General features: G+C 37.0%; 1 protein-coding gene across 2 annotated transcripts; it reads right to left on the reverse strand.

The window, feature by feature from the left end:
- Positions 1–2,213: 2,213 nt before the first annotated feature.
- Positions 2,214–15,192, reverse strand: LOC117339380 (ADP-ribose glycohydrolase ARH3-like). 2 transcript variants are annotated; one of them, XM_033900942.1, is made up of 7 exons: positions 15,031–15,192; positions 14,209–14,362; positions 13,372–13,585; positions 10,047–10,273; positions 8,274–8,374; positions 4,046–4,128; positions 2,214–3,685 (listed from the first exon to the last, which is right to left on the reverse strand). In XM_033900942.1, exons 1-7 carry the CDS (start codon positions 15,179–15,181, stop codon positions 3,464–3,466), a joined length of 1,152 nt encoding a protein of 383 aa, XP_033756833.1. In that variant the 5' UTR covers positions 15,182–15,192; the 3' UTR covers positions 2,214–3,463. The 2 variants fall into 2 exon arrangements, with proteins under 2 accessions (XP_033756833.1, XP_033756832.1); XM_033900941.1 differs by having other exon boundaries at positions 8,274–8,377.
- Positions 15,193–16,986: the final 1,794 nt, after the last annotated feature.

Here is a 16,986-nt window from a genome sequence, read left to right on the forward strand (position 1 = left end):
TTTCAAGCTTGTTTCAATATCCTGTTTCTGTTTGTTGTTGTTACTAAAATGTTGTCATATACTCTACCAAAAGAAACGAAATAAAGTTTACATCAAGTGTTCAATTGTCTGTAAACTATTTATTATTTATTTTTATTTATTATTTGTCACTACATATTTGTTATCACTAATTTGTCACTACTTATTTGTTAGTTGATAGCTAAAACAAAACGCGTCAAGTGATAAAAAATAAGTGGTAACTAAAAATATCCATGCAGGGCTGCTGTACGCTTGTTAATGATTATTTGTTAACACTTACAGTTGTATTTCTGAATCCTTATCTGTTAATCCTTATTAAATAGAGAATCAGGAATAACAAATAAGTGGTATCTGCAAATGTCACTCTAGTGCTTCTGCCCATTTTTTATTCCTATACCGTGTCTGAATTTTATTGTTGTTTTTTTTTTTTTTTTTTTGTAACACACTCTCGGCGAAGTATGCGCGACACATTTAATAGAGATTTAGCGACACTCTACATTTCGATATTCATAATTTGTTACCAGGGAACATGTAGAAGTAGATCATGTATCAAAGATAAGAGATACAAAGAAACCTATTTGTCTCCGATTATAATTTACTTCCGTGGGCGAGTGGTTAAGCATTCTAACTGAACAAACCGTGTTCAATTCCTAACACTTTCGTTTCGTTTTGTTAGTTATTCTTTACAGACTCTTAATTTTGAAATAATATTTTACAAATGTACAATTTTTAAATCTTTATACTTTCGAACATGAGATCCTCTGGGATCTCGGCGCCCGCCATTGAATGATCCGTATCAGTCAAATGAAAGTATGACCTTTTCTCTTCCCTTCTTTCACTCTTCCTTCAAAACAAAATTCTTTCAATCAGATTTGCATGCACAACTGGAGACCAATGGGAACCTCTGCATACAAATGAGAAAGACCCAAGAAACAAATGTTAATGAAGTTTCAATTGTCAAAATTCAAGATGGCTTCCAGTTGGCCATGTCGTTGTCAGGTTGAACCCAAAGAGGGATATGCATAACTAGGGATCAAGGGGAACCAACATATGGAATTTAAGAACTAGAAATAACAAACTTCAAATAAAAAACAAGATGGGGATCTTGTTCTCTGATTGGCCCCAGAAATGCAGTGTGCAGCCAGAAACAAGGGACCAAGGGAAACCTACATATGAAATTTGAGAAAGATCCCTTCAGTACTTTCTGAGAGATAGCGATAACAAACTTCACTTGTCAAAATCCAAGCTGTCTGTCAGCCATATTGTTCTCTGACCGGTTCTAAACTGTAATATACACAACTAGGGACCAAGGGAAACATACATATGAAATAGGAGAAATGTCGCTTCAGTACTTTCTGAGAAATAACGATAACTTCCATTGTCGAAATCCAAGATGGCCGCCTGTCGGCCATGTTATTTTCTGATCGGTCGCAAAATGTAACATGCACAACTATTGACCATGGGATTCCTACATATGAAATTTGAGAAAAATTCCTTCAATACTTTCTGAGAATTAGCGATAATTAACTTCAATTGTAAATATCCAAGATGGCAGCCTGTCGGCCATGTTGATTTCCGATTGGTTCCAAAATGCAATATGCAAAACTAGTGACCAGGAGGAACTTCAATATGAAATTTGTGAATGATCCCTTCAGTACTTTCAGAGAAATAGCGATAACAAGAATTATTTAAAGAGGGATGGATGAACCACAGACCACAGCCGAAGTGCGATTTGAAAAAATCATAAACCCGACATTGCTTCCCAATTTATTTGAACGCAAGTAAACAAAGTAAACAAAGTATTGTTTATATATAGCTTTATAGATATGGCTTTTGTATTTTTCATTACTTAAATATAAATAAATTTAAATTTTAAATAAGTTGGGAATTTAACAAAGACATTAACAGAATATCCAGTTAATACAATGGATAATTAGTAAAGGGATGATCATGATGATGGTAATGAATATACATTGAAAAGGATGTTTTTTCCATTGAATGGAGATGATGTAAGTGTATTGATGATATGTACTGAAGATGCATTGAATGATATTTTTTTCAAAATCTTTGACATCTAGGGTAAAATCTTTACCCATTTACCTATGTCTGTTAAGGAGCACATCAATTCAACAATATTGGGGAGGTTCTTGGCTGTCTTATCAACAGAAATGTATAAATAACAAAAAAATACAAACTTGTATAAATATACAAAAATATAATTTATTAAAATGCCAATGTAATATCCATAATCACATATCTGACAACTGAAAACTATGTTATTACTAGTGACTCCATCCCCTCGATTGCTCATTTGAAGTTCAAATGACATGAATTTCATATCACATTAAACTCGAAAGATTTGCTTCCTGAGAATTGATGTTACTGGTTAGGCTTAATGGCATATAAGAGCACACCTGTACTCGAAAACAGTTACCATGATATTTACAGTGGAGGTGGAAACCCCACCTGGAGAATTCCCGCCTTTTTTCACCTGTAGTTCTACCTCATTCTCCTTTCAGTAGTAGTGTATATTTTTTGTTTTCAAAGTCATTAAGACAAGATATTACTCTTTATTCTCGTATATAAAGGAAGTACCTATTCCATACATTAATCAATCAAGAAAATAGCTAAAAACCTCAAAAATACATTTTCTTTCAGGAAATGGTTCAGTTAAAACAGCAGCTGACTGGTTGAATTAGCTGTGGGAGTCATTAAAGCTAATATTTCTGTAAAATGGAAAATTGGGTAATTGCTGTTCGGGATACAATTCCATTATAATGTTCTTGTGGTAAGTATTGAGTTTTAGACCTGTAGCGCCGCAGTACATTCAGTACTTCGATTTCCTTTGGTTAAGTGCTCCAGTTACATTTTAATATGATATCTTAATTAATATGATGTATCCATCAAACAATAAATACTATAAAATAAATTTGTATCCGTCAATTCTTAACAGGACAGTTTTTCAATGCACAAGATCACATTTCTGAAAGGTCAAGGTCATGACCTTCGAGGTTTGAAACAAATCTTTTCAAAGGACATTGGTCATTATCCGACAACCCAGGATATTGTTTGTAACATATAATCTGATGATAATGGATCTTTGTTTCTTTGATGAACTGATTGCTGAGTTAAAGTTAAAGTCGATGAGTGGTGAAGTGGAGTCTAGTTTCCATGACATGCCTAGTGCTCATACTCCAATTGTTGTACAACAATACAATGATGACCTTGTCAGTATCCTGTGACCTTTATTCATAAACAGGTGACCTTGATTCCTTATCATCTTAACTTCAGTCGTTATCTTTGAACATTTTCTGCAACCTTAAATCTTGTTAGGGAAATCTTGATCCTGTGACTTTGAATCTTGTTACAGTGATCTTGAATCTTGCTATTTCGGTCTTAAATCTTGTTCCTGTGACCTTGAATCTTGATCCTGTGACCTTGAATATTATTCTGGTGAGTCATTATCTGGTAGCTGTGAGATTTTGTAGAGCTGTTCTGCATACTCCAGAGCATCATCCACACCTTCACAACATTGCTTCCAATGATCTGGCAGCTGTTCTTCGCCATAACATGCTCCAGCTATGGCGGCAGCCATTGTGGCGATCGTGTCGGAATCCCCTCCAAGAGATATTGCATACATTACTGTCTTCTCAAACAGGTTCCTGTTCTGAAGGTCATAAAACATATGTTATTGTTACAACTGAGGTGAAAATCGCAAAAGATAGGAAGAATTTTCAACACACAATTTCTTCATTTTCTGAAAGTGCTTTATTAATAGGGCTATCTGATTCATGTCTTAATATATCATGTCCATACAGCCAAATGTTTTTACTTTTTGAAAAAATCTTTCAAAAAACATACCAATATTGTTTCCCTTTAATCACAGGGACTTGGAACAAAGTTTCAAACAGTTCATAAATGTATTATACAATGCCACATTCAACACTTATAAAAGTATTGCTACCCCAACCCTTCTCCCTCAACTTGCTCTTTGGGAATTCAAAGAATTTTACATGCAACCCCTCACCTCTAAATGTGGAATTTCTTTCGTTGAATAGAGGAAGGAAAAGATGGCCGCAGGGACCGACTCCAAAGCTGATATCTCTGTCCCTAAAGGGGAGAAATAGTCACAATACAGAATAGTTTAATGTAATAAATACGACCATTTTTCAAAATAGACAATCTGGAGAAAGTTTAGACAAGGAGAATAGGGTTGATGGAAGACAGTGGAAGAAATGTCATAAATCCCTCTAAATACACAACTAAACTCATCTATTTTGTAAGAACGATAATTCCTTATCATGAGACATCAGAAGGTAGCATTGGACATTGTTTAGAGGAAATAGTTATTCTCAAAGCATGTCATTATCAACCAAATGCAACATGAAGAAATGGAATAAAAGATATTAACATGATATTTTGTAAAGCTTCCAAATATTTAAAATGTTGACAAATCATTCAACAGATGCACCTTTTAACTAGCTTTTATAAATAAATGATATAGAAATGGAGGCTCCTATGGGATATGATATCTAAGGCGCTCCTATGGGCATGACATCTAGGAAGGCTCCTATGGGGTAGGATATCTAGGAAGGCTCCTATGGGGTATGATATCTAGGGAGGCTCTTATGGGGTATGATATCTAGGGAGGTTCCTATGGGTATGATATCTAGGGAGGCTCCTATGGGGTAGGATATCTAGGAAGGCTCCTATGGGGTATGATATCTAGGGAGGCTCTTATGGGGTATGATATCTAGGGAGGTTCCTATGGGTATGATATCTAGGGAGGCTCCTATGGGGTAGGATATCTAGGAAGGCTCCTATGGGGTATGATATCTAGGGAGGCTCTTATGGGGTATGATATCTAGGGAGGCTCCTATGGGGTAGGATATCTGGGGAGGCTCTTATGGGGTAGGATATCTAGGAAGGCTCCTATGGGGTATGATATCTAGGGAGGCTCTTATGGGGTATGATATCTAGGGAGGCTCCTATGGGGTAGGATATCTAGGGAGGCTCCTATGGGGTAGGATATCTAGGGAGGCTCTTATGGGGTAGGATATCTAGGGATGCTCCTATGGGCATGATATCTAGGGATGCTCCTATGGGGTATGATATCTAGGGAGGCTCTTATGGGGTATGATATCTAGGGAGGCTCCTATGGGGTATGATATCTAGGGAGGCTCTTATGGGGTATGATATCTAGGGATGCTCTTATGGGGTATGATATCTAGGGAGGCTCCTATGGGGTAGGATATCTAGGGAGGCTCTTATGGGGTAGGATATCTAGGGATGCTCCTATGGGCATAATATCTAGGGAGGCTCCTATGGGGTATGATATCTAGGGAGGCTCCTATGGGGTAGGATATCTAAGGAGGCTCCTATGGGGTAGAATATCTAAGGAGGCTCCTATGGGCATGACATCTAGGAAGGCTCCTATGGGATATGATATCTAAGGCGCTCCTATGGGCATGACATCTAGGAAGGCTCCTATGGGGTAGGATATCTAGGGAGGCTCTTATGGGGTATGATATCTAGGGAGGCTCCTATGGGGTAGGATATCTGGGGAGGCTCTTATGGGGTAGGATATCTAGGGAGGCTCCTATGGGGTAGGATATCTAGGGAGGCTCTTATGGGGTAGGATATCTAGGGATGCTCCTATGGGCATGATATCTAGGGATGCTCCTATGGGGTATGATATCTAGGGAGGCTCTTATGGGGTATGATATCTAGGGAGGCTCCTATGGGGTATGATATCTAGGGAGGCTCTTATGGGGTATGATATCTAGGGATGCTCTTATGGGGTATGATATCTAGGGAGGCTCCTATGGGGTAGGATATCTAGGGAGGCTCTTATGGGGTAGGATATCTAGGGATGCTCCTATGGGCATGATATCTAGGGAGGCTCCTATGGGGTATGATATCTAGGGAGGCTCGTATGGGGTATGATATCTAGGGACGCTCCTTTGGGGTATGATAACTAGGGAGGCTCTTATGGGGTATGATATCTAGGGAGTCTCCTATTGGGTATGATATCTAGGGACGCTCCTTTGGGGTATGGTATCTAGGGACGCTCCTATGGGGTATGATATCTAGGGAGGCTCCTATGGGATATGATATCTAGGGAGGCTCTTATGGGGTAGGATATCTAGGGAGGCTCCTATGGGGTATGATATCTAGGGAGGCTCCTTTGGGGTATGATATCTAGGGAGGCTCTTATGGGGTATGATATCTAGGGAGGCTCCTATGGGGTATGATATCTAGGGAGGCTCCTTTGGGGTATGATATCTAGGGAGGCTCCTATGGGGTAGGATATCTAGGGAGGCTCTTATGGGGTTTGATATCTAGAGAGGCTCCTTTGGGGTATGATATCTAGGGCACTCCTATAAAGGTGTGCTTTCTAAGGAGGCTGTCATGGGGTAGGATATCTATGGGGCCTTCCATGGGGTAGGTTATCTATGGAGCCTTCCAAGGGGTGGGTTATCTATGGAGCCTTCCAAGGGGTAGGATATCTATGGAGCCTTCCATGGGGTATGTTATCTATGGAGCCTTCCATGGGGTAGGATATCTATGGAGCCTTCCATGGGGTAGGATATCTATGGAGCCTCCCATTGGGTAGGTTATCTATGGAGCCTTCCATGGGATAGGTTATCTATGAAGCCTTCCATGGGGTATGTTATCTATGGAGCCTTCCATGGGGTAGGATATCTATGGAGCCTTTCAAGGGGTAGGATATCTATGGAGCCTTCCATGGGGTAGGTTATCTATGAAGCCTTCCATTGGGTAGGTTATCTATGGAGCCTTCCAAGGGGTAGGATATCTATGGAGCCTTCCATGGGGTAGGTTATCTATGAAGCCTTCCATTGGGTAGGTTATCTATGGAGCCTTCCAAGGGGTATGTTATCTATGGAGCCTTCCATGGGGTAGGATATCTATGGGGCCTTCCATGGGGTAGGTAATCTATGGAGCCTTCCATGGGGTAGGTTATCTATGGAGCCTTCCATGGGGTAGGTTATCTATGGAGCCTTCCATGGGGTAGGTTATCTATGGAGCCTTCCATGGGGTAGGTTATCTATGGAGCCTTCCATGGGGTAGGTAATCTATGGAGCCTTCCATGGGGTAGGTAATCTATGGGGCCTTCCATGGGGTAGGTAATCTATGGAGCCTTCCATGGGGTAGGTTATCTATGGAGTCTTCCATGGGGTAGGTAATCTATGCAACCTTCCATTGATTAGGTTATCTATGGAGTCTTCCATGGCGTAGGTTATCTATGGAGCCTTCCATGGGGTAGGATATCTATGGAGCCTTCCATGGGGTAGGATATCTATGGAGCCTTCCATTGATTAGGTTATCTATGGAGTCTTCCATGGCGTAGGTTATCTATGGAGCCTTCCATGGGGTAGGATATCTATGGAGCCTTCCATGGGGTAGGATATCTATGGAGTCTTCCATGGGGTGGGTTATCTATGGAGCCTTCCATGGCGTAGGTTATCTATGGAGCCTTCCATGGGGTAGGTTATCTATGGAGCCTTCCATGGGGTAGGATATCTATGGAGCCTTCCATGGGGTAGGATATCTATGGAGCCTTCCATTGATTAGGTTATCTATGGAGCCTTCAATGGGGAAGGTTATCTATGGAGCCTTCCATGGGGTAGGATATCTATGGGGCCTTCCATGGGGTAGGTTATCTATGGAGCCTTCCATGGGGTAGGTTATCTATGGGGCTTTCCATGGGGTAGGTTATCTATGGAGCCTTCCATGGGGTAGGTTATCTATGGAGCCTTCCATGGGGTAGGATATCTATGGGGCCTTCCATGGGGTAGGATATCTATGGGGCCTTCCATGGGGTAGATTATCTATGGAGCCTTCCATGGCGTAGGTTATCTATGGAGCCTTCCATGGGGTAGGATATCTATGGAGCCTTCCATGGGGTAGATTATCTAGGGAGCCTTCCATGTGGTAGGTTATCTATGGAGCCTTCCATGGGGTAGGTTATCTATGAAGCCTTCTCTATGGAGCCTTCCATAGGGTAGGATATCTATGGAGCCCCCTATGGGGATATGATATCTAGGGGGGCTCCTATGGGGATATGATATCTAGGGGGGCTCCTATGGGGGTATGCTATCTAGGGGGGCTCCTATAGGGGTATGCTATCTAAGAAGGCTTCTATCAAAGTATGGAGGATATCTTATGATACCAAGGAAGAAGTCCAAGAATTATTTTTGATATAAATGTAGGTTTAATGTATTTATATTTACCTAATTCTTCATTTATTTCATCTGATGTAGGAGGGACAGCCTGTTTTAAAAATTTCCTTATCTTTTCCAATTTATCACAATATGGGTGTTCAGATGCATTGCTGCTGTAGAAAAGGAAAGTAAAAATCAATGATGCATTCATAAAATACAAAACAAAAATGCCATACAATTTTAAGAAATATTAAGAATATTCCCATTTCTTAACAGACATTGAATAAATATGCAGAAGATCATAATATAGTGTTTTAAAATGGTGGTACAAGACATAGCTAGATAATTGTCTGGCCATTCTTGCATGTTCTGACAGTACATGCATGAAATTACCAAAAACATAAATAAAATTAACAATAAACATAAACACATCTACATCTTATCTAGATTTGGCATACTTTTTTAATTAGATACAAGCATGGAGATGAAGTCTACTTTTGATAGACAATTCAGTGAGACGCGGCATCACCAAATTATTACACTTTGTTTACTGTTTACAAGGACAAAATCTCTGTTGCATTTCTTGCTGAAAAAACAACAACAGATAAAACATAAGTTACAAGCAATTTGCATATACACATATGTTACCTTGTAAAAGTTACAGTAATCTTTTTACAGATTTAGATACTGGTGATATGAGGTGTTTGACAATTCCTTTAGTTACATTTTTGATCTGGTAATACAAAAACTTTAAATTACTGGAATATATGAAATAACAGGGATTTGAGAGAGAACATTAAAGAGAAGCTGATACAAGGCACATGTGTGAACACCATAAACCCTCAAAATATTATCTCATGCCTTGTGGTTTCATTATCATCACCCTAGTTCTCATTATGAAAATGAGACTTAACCCGGATTTGACCTAGATCTGTGTGATGGACACTAGACATTGTTGATGAAGCAGAAGATGCTTAACCTTCCTGAACACCTGGTCTTATTTACCTTGTATTTTTCTCAAGGGTCTCCCATACAAATCTATATCACTTGTTCATATTTTACACTCATTTCATCAACTTGGAGTTAGAATTGCGGCTTCATAAATGATGTAAAAGGTACATTATACAAAAATATAACTATGGTTATTTTACAACAATTGCAAAACAAGTTATATCAACTTGTATAAATCATGCTTGTTTGTCTGGATCGGTTCTACAAGGGTTCTTATTGTGGGAGGATACTGGTGTACCTGGAAAACCTATGTGGTCAGGCAGACGATCCCATGTCTTTTCATGTCCAATATCCAATAGGGGAATTGAACCCTATCTGCCTAGATGAAAAGCAAGTGTGTTACCATTGTGCCACCCAACAACCTCCTGTGTAAGTTCCACAAGTAGGTCATGCATAGCATAGGCACCTAAAAGTGATATTTCACTTCATATCTCCTGCTTAAGTATCAGTTTGTTCTACCTATATAAGTGCATGTATATGTATATATTTGGGTCTGAATGAATACCTTAATAACAAATGTGTATGTTATTTACTTTTTCCAAGTCATCAAAAATTCCAAGATCTTTAAATCTGCTGGTTTTTTTTTTAATGTGTGGACACAGCATCCAGGAATATATGTTCACCATTTCCCTAATTATATACTTTTGCTGCAAAAAAAAATCCAAATTCTTCCAGGTGGAGATTTCCCAAAACGGGGGAAAAGGAAACATTTCCCAATTACCTACTTTGTCACTACTCAATTCAATAGTCTATTTTAAATATATTTTCCAATCACCTAATTAAACATGTTTTTAACCATGTATTGTAAATACTCGGCAAATGAAATACTACCTCTCTTCGCCTCGATCCTTAGCTAATGTTTCGTTGGTTTTCCTAGTCAAAGTCTCTGTTTCTTTTTCCATAATTTTCATTTGTTTGATGAGATCGTCTAGAAATTTATCACTGTCCACATGACCTTGAACTCTAAGTGCAAGGTCGACGGCGTAAGCCTGAAGGATTGCACCCTGTATTGCCTGGTAGTGGGAATGTGTGATGCTGGTAGTTTTCTTTGTAAGGTCCTAACCCCATCAACAGAAACAAAACATAAATGAACGATATCTAATGTTTCGCATTTACTTGATGATAAAATCATTAAATTAAAAATGATACAGTATTCAAATTACAAATGACAATCATCAACTTATAGATCAATAAATAGTACTTATAATACAATATCATGCATTATATGAATGATTCATTCTCCAACTCCAATATGTACATGACATATCACCTATTACAAATTAATGATAAATACAATTTGATCTGAAAATTATCATATATACATAAGCATGCATGAATGTACAAACATTAACTTTCACAAAAACATCTTTCCTGCTAATTTCACAATCCCCTTAAATTCCATTCCCTTCTATATTATAATCCTTTATATCATTCTCCTATGTATCACATTCCCCTTTATAACACATTTCCCTTTATATCATTTCCTTATGTATAGCATTCCCCTTTATAAAACATGTCCCTGTATATATCATTCCCTTATGTATAGCATTCCCCTTTATAACACATTCCCCTTTATAACACATTCCCTTTTATATCATTTCCTTATGTATAGCATTCCCCTTTATAACACATTTCCCTGTATATCATTCCCTTATGTATAGCATTCCCCTTTATAACACATGTCCCTGTACATCATTCCCTTATGTATAACATTCCCCTTTATAACACATTCCCCTTTATATCATTTCCTTATGTATAACATTCCCCTTTATAACACATTCCCCTTTATATCATTCCCTTATGTATCATATTCCCATAACTAACACGTTTCCCTTGATATCATTCCCTTATGTATCACATTTCTTTTTATAACACATTTCCCTTTATATGATTCCCTTATGTATAACATTCCCCATCAAAACTTATTTCCCTTTATTACACATTCCCCTTTATATCATTCCCTTTTGTATCACATCTCCCTTTATATCATTCCCTTATGTATCGCATTCCCATTTATAACACATTTACCTTTATACCACATTTCACTTTATATCATTCACTTATGTATCACATTTACCTTATAACACATTTCCCCCAATATCCTCCCCTTAAGTATAACATTCCCCTTTGTAACACATTCCCCTTTATAATATATTTCCCTTTATATCATTCCATTTTGTATCATATTCCTTTTTATAACACATTTCCTTTTATATCATTCCCTTATGTATCACATTCCCCTTTATAACACATTTCCCTTTATTCCCCTTTATAACACATTCCCTTTTTATAACACATTTTCCTTAATATCATTCCCTTATGTATAGCATTCCTTTTTATAACACATTCCCCTTTATATCATTCCCTTTTATAACACATTTCACTTTATATCATTCCCTTATGTATCACATTCCCCTTTATAACACATTTCCCTTTATATCATTCCCTTTTATAACACATTTCACTTTATATCATTCCCTTATGTATCACATTCCCCTTTATAACACATTCCCTTTATAGCATTCCCTTATGTATAGCATTCCTTTTTATAACACATTTCCCTTTATATCATTCCCTTATGTATATCATTCCCCTTTATAACACATTTCCCTTTATATCATTCCCTTTTATAACACATTTCACTTTATATCATTCCCTTATGTATCACATTCCCCTTTATAACACATTTCCCTTTATAGCACATTCTCCTTTATATCATTCCCTTGTGTATCATATTTCCCTTATTACACATTTCCCTTGATATCATCCCCTTAAGTACAGTCAAACCTCGATGATTTGAACTTCGTTGATTCGAATGTCTCGCTGTATTGAACTTTTTGCTTGGTCCCGAATTTCCTCACTATATAACGCTACTAACAAACCTACGTATGATTCGAATTTTTATAAATCGAAGTTTTCGATGTATCAAACTTTTTTCATGGCCCGTTAGCTATGATATTATAGGTAATTGATATCTCATTATTCCAACAAAAAGTTTACCTGTACTGACCACTGGACAGGTGTTTGTCGTGACCCCCGCGGCAAGAGTTCACACCCCTCCCAAAAATGCCCTGACTGACAATAGGGATAACGATAGCGTGCGTTGTCACTCCCGATCATGGGGTTAATTAATAATCAGACTAAATTGATAGATAAATGGTATATTTAGAAGCCATGGCATTTAATCACTCCGGTAAACCATACCGGTAGTCGTCTCCGCCGCCATTGAAATCAGCGGTCGGTGAGTAAATTTTACGGAACAGTAAAACAAGTGGACCAATTTTAAACACAAACAATTAGCGATGTCTTCACTCATATTCAAAGTGTCACGTTTCAAACTTATACATAAATATCCATGTAAATCGGTTATTTGTCATTCAAGCATGCATTCTCCAACTGATCGGCATTCCGTATTGTATATGCACATAACGTAAACACATGTGCCTTTAGCAGATCAACGTCAACGTAAGTGTGCAATGTACTTTTGTTTTATCTATAATCCGGGATATAAGTGCTTTGTAACATATACATAGTTTGTTTAATTAAAAAATGCTAAGGTATAATTGATGAATAGTATTTTTATTTTGTTGGGTTTGGGGTAAATTAACTAAACATTTTGATGTGAGCCGGACAGGCGACGATTAACACGAAGACACCGAGGACATATAACGTTAACAGATATGGTCATTATCGAGAAAACATCGATCTATTGTCAACTATGAATAATTCGAAGTCCCGCTGTTTCGAAGTTTTTCTGTTAGTCCCTTGAACTTCGAAACATCGAAGTTTGACTGTATAACATTCCCTTTATATCATTCCCTTATGTATCACATTCCACATCTTAACTCATTTCCCTTTATATAATTCCATTTCATATTTTACCCTCGTTATAACACAATTGCTTTCATTCCATTTCATTTTATATAATATAAATATTCCCCCTTATAACACATTCCCTTTTTTCATTCCATTTGATATATCATTTTTTTTTTCTCTTTAACACACAGACCTTTTACATCATTCCCTTTATATCACATTCCCTTCCATAACACATTTCCCTTAATATGATTATATTTTATGTTGAATTCCTATTTCCAACACTGTCACAATATGTGTACATGACTTTAATAAGAAAGAGCTAACCACATATATTTACCCGTAATTTATGATAGTCGTTGTCTTTATATCCAAATAAACCAGCAGGAGCTATTCTCATGGCTCCTCCGTTTCCATAGGAACCGTTCCCCTCAAACTGTTCCTCCGCTGGTCCAAATGGGTCTTTACATTCAGTTTCTTGTAGTTTCTGGAAAACTGTTGTTACTGATCTACCATATCCACGCCAGGGATTCTCGAAATATTCCTGTGAAAATCTAAAATTTTACATACTCATGAAATATTTCAGGTTAATATGGATATTTTTCTCCAACACATAATATGTATATTTTTCTCCAACACATTAAATTAATGAAAGAAATCTATTTTAAGATCAATCACCCGAATATAAAAGCAGAAACATTTTTCTGGCAAAACACAAAAGTGTTACAAATATTGTACTGTCATGTAACCCCCATGTTCGAACGACTTATGTGTAAAATTAACCCTGTAAATTAATATTTAAGATAAGTGATCTAGAGGTGGGACCCTGTCCCAAGGGGTCAGAGGAGCGGGGCCAAATAGGGGAAATTGAGGCAATTCCTTTAAATCCCTACTAGTCATAAAGTTAATGAATGGATTTGAACTTAATTTGGCCAGAAACATCCTTGGGGGAAAGGGAACAGATTTTGCATAAATGGTGATTCTGACCCCCAAGGGGCCAGAGGGGCGGGTCAAATAGGGTAAATAGAGGTAATTTCTTTAAATTGCTACTAGTCATAAAGTTATGAATGGATTTGAACCCAATTTGGTCAGAAACATCCTTTGGGGAAGAGGTGGGACCCCGGGGTTAATTTTTCATTCTGGGTCATAGGAAGGTGTCAAACCCCTGTGTTTTTACCTGGATGCCATGTCATTGGCATTAAATCCATTGTTCTCAATCAGCGACTTCGCAACACTTCGTGCCATGGCTGTATCATCTGTATATGTCCATAATTTCTCATCTGAAACCTCCTTCTCAGCATTCTGATTGGTTTCTTTTCTTTTTTCTGCCGCTACAAACAATACAGTTAATATCAATTCATTCGTACATCTCAGTCATGGCGCCGTCAAGTTGACGTGGAGCAACGTCACAAAGAGCTAGATGATGTCATTACTGATTCCCGCACTTTTTGTCACTTTTAATTTTTAGATTTTTCAATTTTGTTTTTAAGTAGATGCTCTATATGAAATGCAATAAAAAGAAAACTGCATGGTTTCCTGTTAAATATAACATATATACTTCACACATATGACAGAATATTTTAATATTTTTAACTCATGCTTCGCACTCATGAAAATATTGATATTCTGTCATACTCGTGAAATATATGTTATATTAAACGGGAAACCATTTAATATCCTCTATTTATCATACAACCGTCAGACCTATAACTGTTAGGCCAAGACTACCTACCTGTACATTGTATATCTAACAATGTATCCATTAATAAATTCTTGGGAAGGTTAATAATATAGATATATCGATATACCGACTGTGTTGATACAGGTATCTTTCTTTTAAAGTAGTCTAAATGGCTAAATAAGACGATACAGATATATCTACAATGTAGGATTACTAAAAATAATTACTAACTAGGGCTAAACTTATCTCTACTTTCGTTTTCCTTGCTGTTAACTTCGTACAATGATATTTAAGTTTAGTAGAATCTATGGTCAATACCTTCAAAAATCTTTTGATCTTCTTTGAGAATTTTCGTGAGTTCGATTGAATCGGCCCACAGTCCCTCAAAAACAGATCCGACACAGTCTCCTATAACGGCACCAGCAAGGCAACCACGGAAACGGGACAAGAGGCTACAAGCCTGCGCCATTTTTTGGAAGAAGGGAGGCAACTCTTGTTTGTTTGTCTTATGTGATACCCGCCTAGTGATGAAGTCATTATTAGTGAAAATGACAATCTAAATTAATAAAGAATAAAACTACAGATTTGATTGTCTTTCTTTTTTTTTTTTTTTGGGATATCACATTAATGAAGATATCAAAACATATTAGCCTATATATGTCATTAAATATTACAAACTGGCAATACCACTACAGAAATAATATATCACCAGAGACATACGTAACGCCAATATGTAGAAAATAGATTATATCACCTTAATTAATGAAATCAATAGGAAAACAGTGCGCCATAGTTTCCCCAACTAAGGTGATAACAATTTACAGAGGGAAACATACATGTAGGGGCCTGTTCGTTTAATAATGCGGACAAACCGGTTCGTCAGTTTTTAATGTAATATTTCAAACATATATCTTGACGGACCTGCAAATATTAATACAGGCATTAGAAGTCCTTGTCAAGGCTCGTCTGAAAACAACATAAAATCACCAGGTCCGGCTTTATTTCATAAACGAACAATACCGATCGAAGTGATCTAACCGTTTGTTAAAAACGAAAACGGCCCTTTTGTCTTCTTGGATATATTTTTCGGTACACATTATGTTTCGGCAGTAATGTATATATATAATTCATTGCAAACGTATATTGTACATTTATTGTACATCTATGTGATTATCATAATCTAATTACATTTGTTTCCATGATTTGAGATAACATGAAATCGCCATGGATCTTTCTTTCTTTCTTATTTCTTTTCTCTATATATGTCTCTGTTATCGGCTACAAATCTTTGTAAAAAGTCTCACAATTTCCTATATCAAAATGTAAAAATCATATATATGAAAAATATCAAAACTATATGTGATGAAAAATACCTAAAAATAACGGTTGGACCTATAATCCGCGGTGGCCGAGTGGATTTTCTCCGGGTACTCCGACTTTCCTCCACCTCCAAAACCAGACACGTCCTTAAATGACCCTGGCTGTTATGATAGGAATCTGAAGAATTTATGGTCCCAAAAGAAGGCAATCAAGTATACAACCAATTATTAATCTCATGAAATAAACAATAAATTAGATATATATTATATGATACTTGTATATTACATAAGATATCTTATATCTTTATGAAATGTCTTACATATAATAATGACAAGCCAAGTTGTCATTTATTCATGGAGCATTGTACATTATGTTGATCCAGTAATTAGCAAAATAATATTTGATTGGATATCTCAACAGACATCTGAACATTTTTAACGTCCATTCCGTAATATATTTACATGGTATATAGAGGATCTTATATATTAATGGCTTAGACTGGCCACCAGACCCTAGGGTTTTGTTTTTTATTATTATTATTATTATTATTATTATAGCTGAATTCTGATACTAGATTAGCTGCCCCTAGTTTGAAACTTAGGCAGCCAGACCTGAGTATCAAATAACAAACCTCATCCGGATTTGACCACTCTCTATATTCAGACATATCCTAGGGACCACAAAATCATGAAGCTCAATTATATTTATAATTTTGTAATCTAGAGACAGGGGGCCAGTCTAGTTAATGGCTATGTCATATAGGATTTATCAATTTTTGATCGAGTTTGTGAATTCAATCTAACATATAGACACGATAGTAAGATTCCGTTTATCACATAACTCTCACGTGCCGCCCTCTACAAGTATTGATGGTTTAGTATATTGCAACATTAAAAACCCTTTGTCCGACCTTGAAAACCTCTAATATATAAGAATTACGTATATGCAAAGCGT

Source organism: Pecten maximus, chromosome 12 (genome assembly GCF_902652985.1).
Source record: "Pecten maximus chromosome 12, xPecMax1.1, whole genome shotgun sequence".
Classification (NCBI taxonomy): Eukaryota; Metazoa; Mollusca; class Bivalvia; order Pectinida; family Pectinidae; genus Pecten; species Pecten maximus.